This window comes from Chaetodon trifascialis, chromosome 22 (assembly GCF_039877785.1).
Source record: "Chaetodon trifascialis isolate fChaTrf1 chromosome 22, fChaTrf1.hap1, whole genome shotgun sequence".
NCBI lineage: Eukaryota > Metazoa > Chordata > Actinopteri > Chaetodontiformes > Chaetodontidae > Chaetodon > Chaetodon trifascialis.
Genome location: NC_092077.1, coordinates 13,274,617 through 13,292,811, shown reverse-complemented (window position 1 = coordinate 13,292,811; position 18,195 = coordinate 13,274,617). Strand labels below are relative to the sequence as shown.

General features: G+C 42.9%; 1 protein-coding gene across 1 annotated transcript in view; it reads right to left on the bottom strand.

Annotated features, from left to right (window-relative positions):
- Positions 1 to 18,195, bottom strand: part of exoc4 (exocyst complex component 4) — a 112,533-nt gene that overhangs the window by 57,684 nt on the left and 36,654 nt on the right. The window contains exon 11 of the mRNA XM_070991771.1: positions 14,903 to 14,999. Within this exon, the coding sequence (XP_070847872.1) occupies positions 14,903 to 14,999 (97 nt within the window). The remainder of the gene's footprint in view (positions 1 to 14,902; positions 15,000 to 18,195) is intronic.

The window sequence follows — 18,195 nt, the reverse complement described above, 5'->3', positions numbered from 1 at the left end:
TGACGAGGTAAAACATTAAATAACTCAGAAATACGACCTTGTATTTGTGATGTTAATATATACTGTAGTATCTCGGAGTGCCAGTTTACAGTCATGGATTCAGCCTGCCACTTTGTCAGCATGAAATATTGAAAACACCAGTTTGTTACAACTGATTTGCATTTGTTACTGCTTCACACACCGCAGGAAGGAGGAAAGGAAAGAGGGAGGAAACTATGCATGTACTTCAGTGGTTTTAACATGACACCAGGGAGAGTGCGAGCCCCCCTTGGCTCTTCAACATGCATGTCAGTGTCATTCTACATGCATGCAGTCACCTTGATCAGTTCCTATGAATAACACTGTATTACCTGCTGCCTGCAGTATTTGTGAGCTTCTGTTGGCTTATGGTAGATTCCTTAAAGGTCAGTGGAAAAGGTAATGCTGTATTTAGGCTTCATAGGTAGAGTGAGAGAGAAAACCTTTATGTGGGATGAACAATTAAACTCCCAGATAGCATATATATCAAAAGACGCAGAACAGCTGTCCTTCCATTTAACATTTACATGACATTTCTACAATTATTTGCTCCGACTTACATCCATTATTAAACTAATAGTTGTCGTCTGTGGTTTCAGTAATTACGGCAATATTTAATCTTTCTGTTTTTCTTACAGGGAGACCGAGGCCAGCAGTAAATGGCCTAGTGAGAGAAAGAGGAATAAAGAGGGGAGTCAGAGGAACAAGGGGAGATGGAGAGACAAGAAAAGAGGATTAGGCATGAGGAGTTTTAATAATCAGTACACAGCCTACAGCTATAGACAGACGAGACAGGCGGAGAGATAAAAGGAGAGAAATAAATTGAGAGAGAGAGACGTAGAAAACCAGTGCTTAACAACACTCGGGCCAAAGTTCTGCAGCAGATGATGAGATGACCTGCAATGAACATTTGTTGTTTGACTCTGTAGCTCAAGGTAATCTGAAGTAAAGGGTTATCTCTCCGCACTGACAGTGACGGCTTCTGAAAAACTGACTGCGCTTTTGTTAAACAACACAGTGTGCAGCTCTAGCTTCAAAACTGAGGATTTGGGGCTTTTATTTGTCCTACGTGGTAATAAACTGAATATCTTTGGGTTTTGAGGTATCAGTCAGACAAAACAAGCTATTCGATTGTATCACATTAGGATTTAGGAGATTTTTCACTGTTTTTATTACATTTTGTAGACCAAAAGTAATCTGCAGATTAATTAGTAAAAATAATTGCAATTTGCAGCCCTAGATAGCACAAGTGATAGTTATTAGAGTTAGAATTAAGCTGTCTGAACTGCTATTATGTTCAAATATACCAAAATAAGAGGTTCCAGTATTAATCTACAGGCAGTAACTGGTGTGCTCTCTCTGGCAGCCCCACCTCTCTATTTGTATCTACAACAATACATATATTAAAATATAAAAGACCACTGGAAAAACAACAATCTGAGGCCCACCCTGCTTATTCACACTCCAGGTCTGAATACTCCCGGTGTGAATAAGGCAGGAGGTGGTGTTATCTGGTCGTTCTCAGATCAACTAGACTCAATGGACTTACTCTCGACAATTTTCATTCCGTTTCTTCGCTCTGCTATCTTTCAGTGTAACGAAGGCTTTTGCCAGCCTACGTCCTGGAATGCTCTCATTACCTTGGAGCAGTTGCCAAGGGAGCCGGCGTGATATTCAATACTTCTGTTTCCCATCCCTCCAATCTCATTTACACTTGACACCTGACATTTGCATAATGGCCTCGCTCCATCTCCTATCTACTGAAATACAGGATGGAGGTGAGGAAGCTTGTGTGTCTGTGTGTGCGTGTGCTCGTGCTTGTTTGGTTGTGATGGGTACATATGCCTATCTAGCCTGTGTTTGCGTGTGTGTGAGCATGTGTGTCGCAGGCAGGGGTTAAATGACTTCCGTCTTAATCTAGCTCATTAAGCCTGCGGAGAGCGCGGAGTGCACCACACTGGCTGATTTGGGACAATTTACGGAAATGCTGGCAGGAACACGTAAATGTGCATGCTAATCAGAGATGGTGTGACCCCAATCAGTCAGACACAGATATTAGGGTGTCAGGAAAATTGAAGACAACCATGAGCCTTTGTCTTTTTTAAAACGCAAGCAGTGAGGGATACCGGTGGAGTGCTATAAAAATGGCACTCTGTCATAGCACTGGAGCCCTGCACCAAATAGGTCTGTTCATTCATCACGAGCTCTGGCAGAAATCTTTTTCAGTGAAGCACAGTGCTGAAGAGAGCGACCAAGAACTCTGGGCTCTCTGATCAGGAAACAGCTGCAGCAGCAATATTCTCATGTGTAGTAAATCAAACTAACTGACTAAACTTATTAGCAAATCAGCCTCAACTCAGCAACCTGTTGGTTTCATTTACTTTAATAAATGAATGAAAATAATTTGTAGCTTCAACTGTGGACCTCTGACTTCGTCCATATCACAACCGAAAGGATAGAATTTCTTGCACGCTGTCGGCACGAAGTTTGGTGAAAATGCAGTTTTAAATGGTTGAAACGTGTGTTGGGATGTAATAATTTGTTTTGCACTGTCCTATGCACCCTCTGTGCATGAGAAAACACTCAGTTTGACTTCTATATGAGAACTGTAATCTGAATCCTGAATCCTGAAATCTATGCACGATGTGATCAAACAAGAAGAAGCAAACTTTGGTGATATTTCCAAAACATGAGCGGAGGTGTTACGGTGTGTCAGTTTTCAGTCTCTCACATGTCTGACGGACCATATCTCCTTCAGTTTTACACACACGCATACATACTGTGGGGCTCTGAGTGCTGCCAAAAAGACACTGTACCTGAACGCGTCCTGTGTGGAGCACTGCTCTGCTAACGTGTTGCTAATGCTACACCACCTGTGTAAGTCCAGTTCTAACCTTTAGCTGTGCACAATGTCTACAAGTGTATTTTTTTTTTGTTTAATTACTCTTTAAGTATTAATTTTCTTTTCTGCAAAATTTTTGATGTTTGTGAGAAATTGTGACATTAATTTTAAAAGAATCAATCATGATTCTTGGCCATATGGTGTGCAGCCTGGGCTTTGTTTGGTGCTTTTGTGACTCTCAACCGCTGACTCTCTCCATACTGACATGGCACTGGCATTGGTGGAGAGAAGTTAGTGGTGTTTGAGTCTATTGTGAGGACCAGTCTGCTGCAGAATGAACCCTGATCTGTGTCGTATTCGCTCTCCTCCATGCTTGCTCGTGTTGCCTTCATGTAAATTTCCTGCCTGCATCTGTGCCGTGCAGAACACAAAGCGTTGTCCAAAACGGTAAAAAATTTTGCCGCAAAGAGTGTAATTTCCAGCAAAACAACATAAATGGTCGAGCATAATATCATAATATATAAAAGTTCAGAGTTCTTTTCTATCATTACACAATATATATCTTCATATTGCACAGCCCTGTCTCGCCACATTAAACACATAAAAAACACATGCATATGCACTTAGAGTGGTGTGGCATAACACACACACACACACACACACACACACACACACACACACACACACACACACACACACACACACACACACACAATAAGGATGAACAAACTCCTGATGAAACTACTCTTCTCTGCATACCTCTGCACACATTACAGAAATAATCTCTCTCTCTCATAATATACCAATTTGTCACAAATGCTGTGCCTCGAATATTTATCATGATATCTTTATGTAGCACCCCCCACAAAAAAGAAAAATAATATAATCCTCCCCCACATCCCTTCTAGTCAGAAAGCTAGTGAGCTAAAGCTGAGTGAAATGTCGTACTTAGCAAATTGCATTTGAAACCAGGGGGGAATAAATACTACAGATAAAGACTGCTCTAATGTGCTCAAATCCATTAGAAATCTCATATTCACACATAGCAGAAATCACATTACAAGACGCCCCTAATGTCATTTCACAGGGTTTTTCCACCAGCATTTGCTGCCAGGGTGAGACACTAACATCAAACATAATGGATTTTCGCCTTTTCTCCTCTCTACCCACCTCCCTTCTGTTGTTCATTCCCCTCATAGTCTGTTCTGTCCTCTGGTTGAAATTCCCTTCCAGTCGTCATTGTTGTGGATGTGAGCTCTATTTCGGGTGGATGTAATGAATTTAACCAAACAGTTTTACAGAAGAGACCACTCACAGACGGGGTGGGGCGGGGGGGCTGATGGCGAATGTGTTACACTTTTGCTGCTCATCCCCTGGAGGAAAGCTTGCAAGTTCAGTGTTGTTCCACTTTATTGCAAAAGTGTTCCTATCCCTCGACTTCCCATGCTTCACTTACTTCACTGAAAAAGAGGAGCGCAGATGGGGCAATGTGGAAATACCATGTGTGCTTCTACTTGTTTGGATAACTTTTAAAGTGGAGTGATCGAGATCGACATTGATTTTCCCTCCTCTGAGGGAAAATTCAAAGTCTTGGAGGGGAATAGGATGGTTGTCTCACAGATAAGTATTTAAATTCATAACCTTTACTGCCAAATAACGCATGCAGAAGGAGTAGAGTCGAATAGAGAGAGGAGAGGGGGAAAGAGGAGAGGACAGACTCCATAAACAGACTCAATCAGAGTCTGCCAGTTTGACTTTTCCACTGGTTGCACACTCAGTGGGCACACCATGACTCCAGCATGACTGGTCTGGGATCAAACCATCACTGATAGGGGAGGAAGGACGAAAGGGGAGAAATATTCATCTCTTTGAAAAATGTTTGTTGTGTCCTTTTCAGAGTTTTGGTTTTCACTTTATCTCGAGATTTAAGTCTGGGATGAGTCCATTTGGGCACAGGGGAGATTTATTTGGTTACCATTATATCCAGAGCTAGAAACCCTATCTGACAGAGATCATCTCTACTGAACCACACTTTTTGTGAAATTAAATATACACCAAAAAGATCCTTCCAAACTACAGGAAGATGAGCAGAGCCAGAGGCCAAATTACCCAGAATGTAGAACTCAAAGCCAAGATCTGCAATTAAACTCTTGGTCCATCAACTGGCTTATTTTGCTTCTATTCACACTCCGAGTACGACATGAATCAAATATGGTCATTATGTGGAAGCACAATGATAAATTAAAGCAAGCCGTGTAGTTAGAGACAACATAAATTAACACAAAAACAACAAAAAATAATCTTCGTTAGCCTGTAGACTTTGATTTTACCCACACAAAAAGGACAAATATCCTCCAACCACAATTATTTACTCCGAAACGCCATCTCCTCGAAATACCTGTTTAGTCTGTTTAGCCACCATTGTATTTGATGCCGCAGTGAGTTGAGACCATCTATCTTTGAGAATAATTAACTATCCCGAAAGATGGACTAACTTATGTAACCACCAATTAGGAGATCACAAACATTCCGTTCGCAGAGAGTTGAGAATTTTAATGAGGCTTAATGACATGTTGATTGGTCGGTGGGCTTTGTTTAGAGGGGTACACAGGGCAGATGTGCTGGGAAGAGTTTAAAAAACAAACCCCTTCCACTCTCTGCTTCATCTGCCCACCACTGGTGGTATAATGCATACCAAACTATACAGTAACATAAGTGTGTGTGTGTGGACATATGTGCATGTGTTTGCATCTGTGCAGTCGGATGTTTGTGTGTATGCTTATCTACAGCTCCCCTCGACAATCAACCTACCCCCGATTCCAGCACACACATGCACACACCCACACACCCACACTCACACAGGCTACTTCAGAAGCCCAGCCCCAGACAGGGTGAGCAGATCAATCAATTACATCTCTGCTCCAGCAATCAAACAAGGTTATTATCAGGCAGCAGCTCACCGACCTGGAAAGGCCTGGCCAATCAAAGGCTGCTGTGATGTGGGGGCTGGCGCTCGCTCATGTGACAGTAACACAGAGTGGCAGCTCATGTTGTCAAGGGAGAGAAGGATGGAAAGAGGAAAGACAGGCGACTGAGGCTGAATTCAAAGGAAAAAACAGAAGGAAGTGTGTGGGACAGGAACAAGAGAATATCTGTAAATCACCCATCTCTGGCACTCTGTCTTTACCTTGACATTACTCTCAGAAGGACAGAGGGAGATAAGAAACACAGAAAACAGTTCTTAATAAATAGAGTATGTAGGGTTTTCTTTTTTTCAGGATTTCAGTTTTTGGAAGGTGGTAAAACTCTGTCCTGTATTGCTATCTTTGCTCGGCTGATTACATCCCTGCAAAATGCAGGAAATTACCGAAAAAAAAAGGAGACGAACACAAGAGCAAGGGAGAAAGCAACACATGTTGAAAACATCCCTTCATTGTGGTTCAGTAATTCTCCTCTTGGCAGCAGCTCCCTCTGGCATTTATTTGATAAGCATTAAGGGCATTCTGCTTCCTACTTCTGTCCTTTCATAGCAACAGGTCTGAAGAACCATATTAGGCTTAATTAAATTATTGTACACTCAAAAAAGGGAGACTTTCATTTCATTAAATTATTGTTGGTAACACAATACACCAAGACACACATGCAAACCTACAAATCTCCAGAGATTACGATCTAATCTCTTTCAAAAGCAGCCAATCAGAGACAATCAGGCACTGTGGGGGGACAACATTGACAGGGAAAGCATGACTGTGTGAACATCTGTGTGATTATGACCTGGTCATCTGGAAAAGCATCAAAGACCGAACGGTGTGTGTGTGTGTGCGTGTGTGTGTGTGTGTGGATGTGTATTAGCCACGTTGTGGGGACATAAATCCGTTTACACAGTCACTTTGCAGGGACTTGCATATTTTATGGGGACAAAATGCAAGTTCTCATAATGGAAATCATTAAACTGTAGGGTGACGACTTGGCTTTGGGCAAGTCTCCAGGAAATGAATGCAAGTCTACATACTCTGTGTGTGTTTGAGTGCGTGTGTGTGTGTGTGTATCTCAGCACAATTCTTGCCTCTCAACTGACCAGGCGACAATTCCCAAGATCCTAAATTTTCCCCGCACGGACCTGAAACCACAGGGACCTTCAAAGCCGACTTCATAAGAAGTCTACTGCTGAGCGTTCAGACAAACTAGACCCCCTTAAGCTCCAACTGACGACTGTCTGCTTCACATGAGTCTGTTGGACAGGTTGCCCAGGGAACCGAGTCTGATTCCATTATGGGATGGATAAACACAATCAAAGAGTTTATCCACCTTCTATAGCCAGAGAAAAGACCCCCGCAATGATGGATCTAATCTCCGGCACAATATCTGGTGCGTGTGTGTGTTGGGATGCGTGTCCTGCCCTCAGTGTGTATGTCTGTCTCTGTGCATGCGTGTGCTTGTAAGACATGAGGAGATTGAAAACTCTGCACCTCACTCAAAAGTGGCTGAAGTTGCACTTTTGGAAAGCGATAAAACCAGCAGTATTATTTACAACAGTGTGTGTGTGCGTGTGTGTGTGTGTGTGCGTGCTGTCCTGTGGGGAGGGCATCAGAGAGATAAAAGAATAAAGATACGGCAGTGCTGCAGCTGGTGACAGGTAGGAGCACCTGACAGATTCACGGCAAACTGCCATTGTGTTCTGCAGACATCCTGCAGCCTTCCTTTTCTCTGCACGCTCCTTCACGTTGCATCTGTCTCCTGCTGCTCTACCTCCATGTGTATTTTTATTTCTTTCTCTCGGTCCTCTTGGTCATAGCTTTACATCACTGCATTATTTACTATTTAGCAGGAGTGAGCAGCTATCTCTCTTGGGCAACGAAAGTCACTATTTAGACGTCATTATTACTTTTTGGACAGTTTCCAAGAGTGCATTTTTTTTCCAGAAATGCTGCAAACACTAGGTTTTCATCTCTCAGTGCGAGCGTCATCTGTTACAATAAGTTACAATAACTCTACTACTCATGGGCATATGTCCTTGTAAATCAAATAGCTTCCTGCCTCAGCGTCGATAGGATTGGCCGTGCTAGCTGCATGTTTGCAAACTGAAGACACAAAGAACTCACATGAGTGGCAGTAACATTAACGTCCTTCTCGGATGCTCTGATTAATTTTCCTTGCCATCCCCTGTTTTAATTTTCTCCCCATGTACAGCATATTCTAGATGTATGAAGAGAGTGTATGAGCACATAAACAACTTGAATTCAAAGCAAGCTAACATGCCACTCAGCTTACATGCAATCTAAGAGCCTTTCTATTCCTCCGCATTTTCTTTCTTCTTCTTCGAACTTATCTTGCTCTCTTCTCATCCCACCTGTCTGTTGGTTTCTTTTATCATCTACTCCTTTGTGTTTTTCTTTCACTGCCTCCCATCTGCTCTCTTCTCTCTGTTGTTGCTTTCTTTCTTCTGGCTTCTTTATCTCTCTCTCTCTCCCTGACCTTTCCAGTGTAAAATCCTCTCTCCACTTGATTCCCAGTTTTTAATGGGTGTGGGTTAGACGGAGGGAGAGAGGAAGGGTGCTATTTACTGAGGAAAATCCTCCTGAACGAGTGTGAAAAGATTAGAAAAGAGAGCAAGGGCAGGTAGAGCAAAGCAGTGCGTGCATGTACGTGTGAGTAAGACTTAAGACATTGAGCCTCTGCGCAGACACCTCTTTGACGTAGACAACAGATGTTATTGTTGAAGGAAAACTGTGGTCGTCACAGGTAATTATGAAGCTACCGCCTGACTAAATGAAGGTTAGGGTTCAACCACAAATTATTTTTGCCATTTTCAGCTCTGCCAGCAGGGTGAGTTGCATGTCTGGAACAGGTCATGCACACGATAACTCAGTGGGCGTCTACAAACAGCGGTCTTGTCACGAAAAGAGCTCAACGATGACGTTTTTTGGTTTTTTTTGATCAAACAAATGCAGCTGCGACGAGTTTTGATCCTGTGCTGGAGTTGGTTCCCTCTTCCTGGCAATGTGGCTGTTTTGCTGCCTAATAAACTGCCTAGTGGATCAACATCATAAAAGACTGTGTAATTGCAGGACTTAAATGGATCATAAACGTCTAAGTAATGGGCGCCATTTTCCATGTTGCAGTGGAGAGTGTATGGACAGTGACTACTGTAGCACTACTTTAACAGAGAAAGCAATAAACAAACTTGTTTTTCTGTTTGCTCATCATTAGTAAACAATAAAAAATGGAGACATAGGTAACAACTAGTCTATCTTAATAACAGCCTGATCCATCATACCATCCTCTAGTATTGCATTGACTATTGATGGTATATTTCACACTTGATGTGGACTTTTAAACAGAATGCACGGCTCGCAAGAGTGCACCGTGTGCACGAAGAGAAAAAATAAGAAATCATACCACAAAATCACCATAATGATCTTTTAACACAGGTTGTGCTTCCATTGCTTAATTAGTGACTGGATTTGATTAGCAAGGCAAATGTGTCTTCACAGGCAATAATTCTAATTCGGAATGAGTTAACACATTTTTAATTTTCAGTTAAAATAATCAGCACAGCAAGGTCTTCATAAAAAATGCCAGATTTCAAAATGTCAATAGGAATGTGTAAAATCCAAAATGTTAAAAAAGGCCATCCCCTTGGACGCCGTGATTGGGAACAGTTCAGGCAAAACTCAACTTCAAAAATACTTTTTAAAAACTTCTTTAAAAACGTACTCAGTTTCACCTCTAACTCTTGCTCTTTCTGTTTGTCTTGGTCTGTGTGTGCCGCTCAGGAGGGGAGTTAATGAGGGTGTGAAATTAGTGCAGAATGGTGGCGTCTTTCGTTTTCACCACAGGCAACAGCGGTGGGAGGCAGAGCCCTTCTGTCCTCTTCCTGTCATCTAGCTTTCTACCCGCTCCTCATTCCTTTCATCGCTTGCTCCATTGTCCTTCCCTTCTCTGCTTCCCCCGAGCAATCTCTGTCAATCTCCAACCTTCTGACTCTTTTCCCTCCCTTTGCTCTCTCTCACTCCGCCACGGACACAGTGGAACCAAACTCGAGCAGAATTCAACTATCTGCACATCAACATGAGTACTTTTTAATTAGCTGATGCTGTGAGTGCATACGAAGAGCTCTGTGCTCAACTGACTGTTAAACGGCTGTGATCAATCAAGTACATCTACCAATCTGATATTATCTGAAGACCAGCAGGACAATTCTAAGCTTTCTTTATGTTTTGGTACACCAAGACAAATGATGATATCCACTCACATATATACAAAAGGGCTTTGAGTCCTATTGGTTATGATAACACTTGATGAACTCATTAACTCAGATATGGCAGCAACCCTGCTGGACCTTTGGCTTTAATTGCACACACAAAAAACACACACTGCCACACAAACAAAGACACAGCAGACATTCCACAGGTATGGCCATGCATGGTCCTCCTGTAGATAGTGAACAGGGAGAGATTAGGGGCTCGCTGAAGCTTTTCAAAATGCCAACCTCGTCCGGAGCAAGGGGTGTAAATACCACCCAAATGTCAGCAGGAGACCCCACAAGTCAAACTAAATTGGCTGCTACATGCACAAACACTCCCCTATGTCTGCCCCATATTGTGTGTGCCTCTTTAAAGACACGCATTCTAAACTTTCACACATCAGGTCGCATTGCAATACTTGTGAGGGCAGAACCAGCCTTATTCATGCACTCGCTGTAAGCCCGAGCACCGCTGAGCCTAAACAGACATGATGTGAAGTTTCAAGCATCTTTAGCTTCGTCAAAATAAAAGACAATACAAGACAAACACAGACAGACTCAACAATCAGGACAACCCATCCTTATATTGTTTGCATTTGCTTTTTGAAGGCATGTGGCCTGGGGCGACATAAATATAGACAGAAAGGCAGATGTTAGCGACCACTTGCTCATTACAATGCATCCATTTTCAGGCGTTTAGCCAGGGCTAGGTTGTAGGAGCAGCAGACTAACCAAGGTAGCCCAGATGTCCTCCTCCCAAGCCACCTCCTCCAGCTCTTCCTGAGCAAGCCCGAGGCTTTCCAAGACCAGGTGGAACATGTAATCCCTCCAGCATATTCTGGATCAGAGATGCTGATAGACAATTCTGTTCACTCTTCACTCTGCTTCTAGACGTTCTGTCCAAAGCAGAGTAGGTAACAAGCCACAAACCTGGTGACGCCCAATTCCCACATGCACTGGACGTACGACAGAGAATAGAGATGCAGCTCGCACAAGGTTTATATGTGAACATGAAAGCGCATGAGGCGCTGTCAACCAATATTTTCCTCAGTATTTCCCAATACTGTGAGCTGCTATTACCGCCTTGTAGCTGCATGGCTTCCAGTAAAGTTACAGTTCATATCCATGTCTGATCGGACATACGTAATATACTGTATGTAGTAAAGACTTTGAGGGAAGTGTAGTTTTAGGTGAAATGGGAGTTCAGGTGAATAATTCCCAGTGAGAAACATGCTGTCTTCACTTGGACACTATTTTCTCAGAGGACTGATGGAGAGAGCAAGATCGATATCAACAAAACTAACAAGATATGAATCGAATATAGATGCAGCTGTGAAGAAGCTACAAATTCTTAAACATGGATGCACTGTATTATGTATTAATATTACTAATGTATCACTCAGTTGAACACAGAAAAATATGTGAAAATGAAAAATGTGCATTGGCCAACGTCGATGATGCCAGATATCGGCCTACCGCTCCTTTACATGCCTTAGTCTGGCTCTCTGTGAGTTACTTGGCTTCACTGAACATTACATACGTTCTTAATTACAAGCCAATCAGATGCAACATCATCTGAGTGGGGCTTAATATGACGTAAGATGAAATGGTAATACCCAGAGGGAAATTAGATTAATGAGCCAGCAGAAAGTGATAGTCAGTGAGGCGAAAGATAAAATGTAATCACACAAGTCGAATAGAATAAGAAGCTAAGGATTACTCTTAGAGCTGAGCAAACTCCAAATAGTGTGGAAAAGTTGTGGAAATTATTACAGAAGCTCTTTAAGTGATCTGATGGGTCGTTCCACGAGCTGTTGACACATTTTGATCAGACTGTCTTCAGTTAACCCTCTCTGGAGCAGGCCGGCTGTGCAGCGGAGGTTAATGTGGCCGTCTATTCCAATTTAAAGTGCACCAACTTTGTGATACCACAAAGTCGAGCCCACAGATAGCTGGATGCTAGCCTCAAGATTGAATCCATCTTATCCACCTTGTTGCAACATCACAACATAATATTTGGCTGAAACAGTAAGTAACCAATGGAAAGAACACAATCATATCAAAATTTGAGAGGGTGGAAACCAGATACAAACAAAGATTTGAAAAACATACACTGAAAGACAAAATAAAGTACACTTCATTTTAGGGAAGAGGAAGAAATATCCCACAATCAAAACATGAAGATCATGTTGTGTCATACGCCCACACAAACCACTGATTTCTACTGCTGTAACCCCCAACTGCTTTTGTCATTACAGCTGCCATGAGTTGCATGGCTGGCTGCAGGAGGTGTAGTGATCCATCAGCGGCATGCCAGTGCTTTACCATTAGAAAACCATCTGCAAGAAACAGTGCTCCATTGGCACTATAAGTCTAGAGAGGGCAGGTTGGAGGGAGGGAGTGAAAGAAGAGAGAGCCCGGTGTGCAAGGCAGTTTGGTGTGATTGATATGAACCATTACAGACAACACAGGAGAGGTTGGCAGAAAGCTAGTCACCGTTTTATTTTTGGTCATTTGTTCAGACAAAAGCTTGGCTGGACCCACAGTGAGCTGGGGTTGAACATCAGCATGTGTGTGTGTGCGAGAGAGAAGGAAAGTGTGTAAGAGGGAGGGACCGAGAGACAGACTCAAGGCCGAGGCATCGGTAAGGGGACATGAACACACAGGCAACCACATGCACGTGCACACGAGCACAGATCAATCAAACAAAAGGCAATATGACAACTGACAATACAGCTCAGGTGGATCTGACGGATGAAGCTGATCTTCTATGATTTCACACTGTTTAGTCGTCGGTCCAGCGTTCTACGCTCAGGTTATAACAGAGTTGTACCAAAGCTTCATTCATAATGCTGACATTCAAATTTGCAAACCAACATTCAAATGTTGACAGCTTTTCCTGTTCCTCCTGTTTAAACCTGGTAGTTGCAGATAAAGATAAGATAATCTGCAGAATTAGACTCCAGTGGCGGCTGCATAGGATTGTTTCCAACGCATGTGGTCTGACTGACTGCTGTAAAGTCAAAATTTATTGAATGCCTGCCTAGATGTATTTATGTTGATGACACAGACGAGTTACATTCATCGAAGAAACTTAATCAAATAAATATAAGACTTGTTTGATGAATTATTCAAATTAAGGATTTGTAGCTTTAACCAAAAACAGAAGCTTTAAATGTAAAAAATGGCTGTGCAGTCCTAGGGTACACATACTTCATACTTAAATAAAATCATTTAAAAAAATCTCTTTTGCCTGTATTGACTTTTTTCAAACTGGCCTCTCTTCACTGACTGTAGAATTAAAGAAACTTTGTCGAGCCAAACAGCAAACAACAGCAAAGCGAGTTAGCTGCCTCGTAATACAGTTACTGCCCAGATGGCCTCTGAGAAGCTACAGCTCTCCACCGGCTGAGAATTCAAGATGCTTTCACAGTCAAAACATCTGTTAACCTGCCCGCTTTATGCAAGTGTTTGCCAAAAAAGGCACACTTATCCTGCGTCTATGTGTTAAAAACATGCTCCGTGGTGTAAAAATTGTAGAAAAGTATGCCAAACACCATAGTACGGAAGTTGGAAACATCACAGTTTAATGGATCCTAGAAGGTAATGTATCACTGCATGGAGGCCAATTCAATTAAATTGCCTCACGATTAGATTTACACTACTCGCCTGGGACCACAGCGCTGTATAGAAAAGTACCAGACATACAGAACATTACCACAAAGACAACCCTTCACAATACTCAAATTTAATGGGAAATAAAAGCGAGGGTGGTAGTCGATCCCAATTCCTGGATGGTATCAACAAAACATTTTGAACTGAAAGTAGACTATATTACATCAGGTTTGATTTATGACGTCCCACGAAACATTAAAAAGGCTGAAATCGATAGATGGTCACTAAGAGGCTATGTAATATAATTAGTTTACATTTTACTGGTATTGAGTCATGTCCCAGCCTTCGTGTGTCTTGAGTGGCTTGGCCATCCCCGTCTGACGGACTAGTATGACACTATTGGTCCTTTCACACATGCACCTCATAAAATTAATGGAATCTGCCCAGCCTGTTCCGGTAAAGACAGCAGGTTGTGTCACTTATGTTAATATGATCCAACGAAGTCACATGTTGAAGAGAGGTGAACTGGTGATAAACATGGCCATAGCAGCAGCGCAGTGGTTTTGTCCACACAATATAACAAAATAAAACTTAAGCGATAATATAACTACGTCTCGAGTTATTCATCCATCTACAGCGAAGGACCTGAGACCAGACCCAGGACAGGTATGTGCATTTTACACGGTCAATCAGGTCTCATTGGGGTCCCTTGGATCCACTTCTTGGAATGGATCCTAGAGGCCACAGTTGTTTTGACAACTTGTAAATTAACAAGTGCTAATCGGGTCTGTGTCTCCCAGCTGGGTTCGGGTCCAACATTTCTCAGTTGTGCATGAGTTCGAGTCCCAGCTTTCAGATAATAGACGGGTCCAATTTGCTCCCGGGAAGTCAATTGCAGGGGTCTTTTTGGACCTGTGAAGACCTCTCGTCTACAGCAAAATAGTGTTAAATTAACAAAAACTGCTTGAAGTTATGATTTGCTTATCATTTAATTTATTCTATCCTCACTTGTGACACCGCTCCACTTCTCATACAGTAAGCCGTGTCTCATCCCAGACGAGCGACTGTGAAGTTGCTGTTTTGTGCCGCTGGTCACATTCCCGGTAAACTAAAAACACATCTTGAAACCACATTCAAATGAATTCCTGGCTGGATGTTGGGTGTATCACTCAGTGCTGTACCTGAGAAGAGGCTGGAAGATCACAGTGATGTTCCTCGCTCCCGGTTTACACACAAACTTCATTTCTCCCCCTTCAATGAGGTTGTCATCGGCACCACCTGGAACACAGGAGACAGGACTCCATCAAACACGTCAAAACAGACATCCAGACATAGTAGTGTTGTTGCAGTGGTGCTTAAACTGCATGGTCTGTAAAATGGATATGTGCGAATCATATTTAAGACGACATTTTCATAAAAAGCTTAAATTATTTTGAAATATTGTTAAATATTAAAATATTTAATCAGCAGCACTAATATGCACATCACTCAAACAGTGCAGCTCGCCATCGCAAATCTAAATGCATCCCACATGCTCATACTCCTCCATGCCCCTGCGTCACTGCATGGGCGAACCCCACAGCTAACAGGGTTAATCAGAAAATCATTGCCATGTAAAATGCCCAAAGAAGGAGTGGGGGAGTTAAAGTGAGGGGGGAGATCATAGGGGAGAGAAAGAACACTGAACCTCATTACCTCCACTCATCCTGAAGTAATCAATATAATTGATGGAGGTGAAATTGCCGCTCATTGTCAATACAGCGAAGTGCAAAGCAGAAGGATTGTCTGTCTGTCTGTCTGTCTGTCCGTCTGTCTGTCTGTCTGTCCGTCTGTCTGTCCGTCCGTCCGTCCGTCTGTCTGTCTGTCCGTCTGTCTGTCCGTCTGTCTGTGCATATGCAAAGGTTTTGAAAGAATGTACGTTTATACAGTGTTCATGTGTGTGAAAGAAGAAGAGCAGTGAGACATGGCATTCCTACAGTGGAAAAAATGTAATTCATTAGAATTTCTTGTTTTATTTTTATGATTAAGTCCCACAGCACTCAGTAACAATACATCCATGACACTGGAAAATCACACAATGCAATAAATAACCTAGATTCAAAAACAAGGGAGTCTGATGGATGAACAATTAAGCTCTATGTGTGGGGAAAAAGTCTGCTTCCAAGATTTTAGGACTCAACACACTTGGAGTCAGGAGTAAGTTAAGTGGAAACAGTGGACAGAAATCAAACAAGACGGTGATCCTAGCTGCTTTGATAGAGCTTTGAAATGGGCAAAGGTGTGTGAGCACGTGTGCTCTGAACTGGTGAGATTTCAGTTTGGCACAAAGCCTTGCACTGCTGTTTTCTTCTGTTTCATTACCATGTCCTATACAGTCTTGCAAAGCTTGTGTGATAAAACACAAAAGACACTTCGCCATAGTGCGAAAGCCTGTTCCGCATTACCTGCGCAGCCTGCCTAGCCTTGCATTCAAATGCATATCAACCCATTGTTCCCTGTGCCCGGGCTCCATAATACATTTCTAATGGAACAAGTTTCTTTTGAAAAGTACGGGAGACAACACTCGCCGTATTTTCATTAAAATGACAAGGGGAGCTTTCATTCCACCCAAAACTTTCACATCAGGGGTTTCTGATTCTGATCTGTTGCCATGAAATCTGCCTGCACGGTACGCCCACATTCGCGTTGCTAAGTGGAGACAGAGATGAGGTCCAATTCACTCAAACTCTCTCTTTCTCCATCTCTCCATCCATTCATCCTTCCTTTGGTGCCAATTCAATTAAGACTCAATTACAGGCTCCTAAACAAAGCTGCCGCCAACGCTCTCTCTCTCTCTCTCTCTCTCTCTCTCTCTCTCTCTCTCTCTCTCTCTCTCTCTCTCTCTCTCTCTCTCTCTCTCTCTCTCTCTCTCTCTCTCTCTCTCTCTCTCTCTCTCTCTCTCTCTCTCTCTCATCATCTAGCTAAACTTTTGTTTCCTCGCCATCGACTTGCAAACACTCAAGTTCCCATGAATAACATCAACATGTCACTGACTCCTGAGGAAGTTAGCGTTACTTGTCTGCTCCAAGAGTCACATCTAACCGGCAACTATATACACACACACACACACACACACACACACACAAACAAATACACACCAAATTGACTACCATGTATGTATTCCCAATGACAGTGACCAATTTAATTTCATGCTCTAAACATCTGCATCCATGTCAGACAAAGGAGCGAGGAAGAGACCTCATTGATCCATGGGGTCTGGGACCAGCTGCCAACAGGGCATAGCACTGATGAATATTAAATAGGCCAGCATTAATATGCATAGGATTCTTCAGAGTTGTCTAGACGTGACAGGGTGGCTCCGCTTTCAGGTCAGGGTGCCACCAAACTGCTGCCAGCCCTCTCTCCACATAATGTGTAAAAGTGCCGTTTCGTTGGCGAGAGCTGGTGTGTTTGCGTGTGCGCTTGAGTCTGCTGTTCGTTAGTGTTGTGTGGACGAACGTCTGCGAATTTGTGTCCCTCGGTGTGTGGTCTGATCCAGGATTAGTGGGAGGGGTGTGTGGAGGTGTGGTGCTCAGTGGGACGGCAACCGAAAGCTGGAAAGGAAGAAGCGACACATTCTAATGTGGCCAAATCTGCCTGAAATCCCCCTTGAGGACCACTACTCCATCTGCAACGCACAAACCTACGCAGACATACAGTAACACACAACTTCTACCAATACAAAAATGCAAGGATTAAAGCAGTACAAACAGACAGATACAGACATGGCACGGCACACAACACACAACAAGCAAATACACACACACACACTTGTGCGTGTACCAACACAGACAGCCTAAAACAAACGGATCAACCTAAACTACACAGATACCATATGCGCTCTCACACACACACACACACACACACACACACACACACACACACACACACACACACACACACAGTGACACCCATCCAGCCCCCTGTGGTGCCTTAGCATGCGCTCCCCAGCCCACATGTAATCAAGTCAGGCAGTGACTTAGTGAAATTGCATTAGCTACACTTTCCTGGGTTTGATGAGAAACAGGTTTGATCCTGTGATGAATTCTGGCCTTGCCCAGATTTAGGCAGGGGAAGAATGAACGTGTGATGCCTTCTTTAACACACTGCAGCGTCCCCCGGGACCGCTGTGTTTCTGTATGCATCTGCAAGTGTGTCAGAGGAAATCCAGGCAGACGGGCTGAGGAACGGTCATAATCCCTAATTTACAACTGGTCTGAATCTGCTTTGTGTCCGCAAGTTTGAGTGCCTGTATGGAAAGAAAGGACTGGCAAACAGAGTCACATAATTCCCTGTTTGACAGTGTATGCATGAACATGTACTACTACACAGAGATAGATGATAATAATATGTGCGTTTAATGTGGAGTTTTTTCTTTATTTAGTGACTTTATATAGCGCGATAATGTCATAATAAGGACAATGTTAAATTTGCC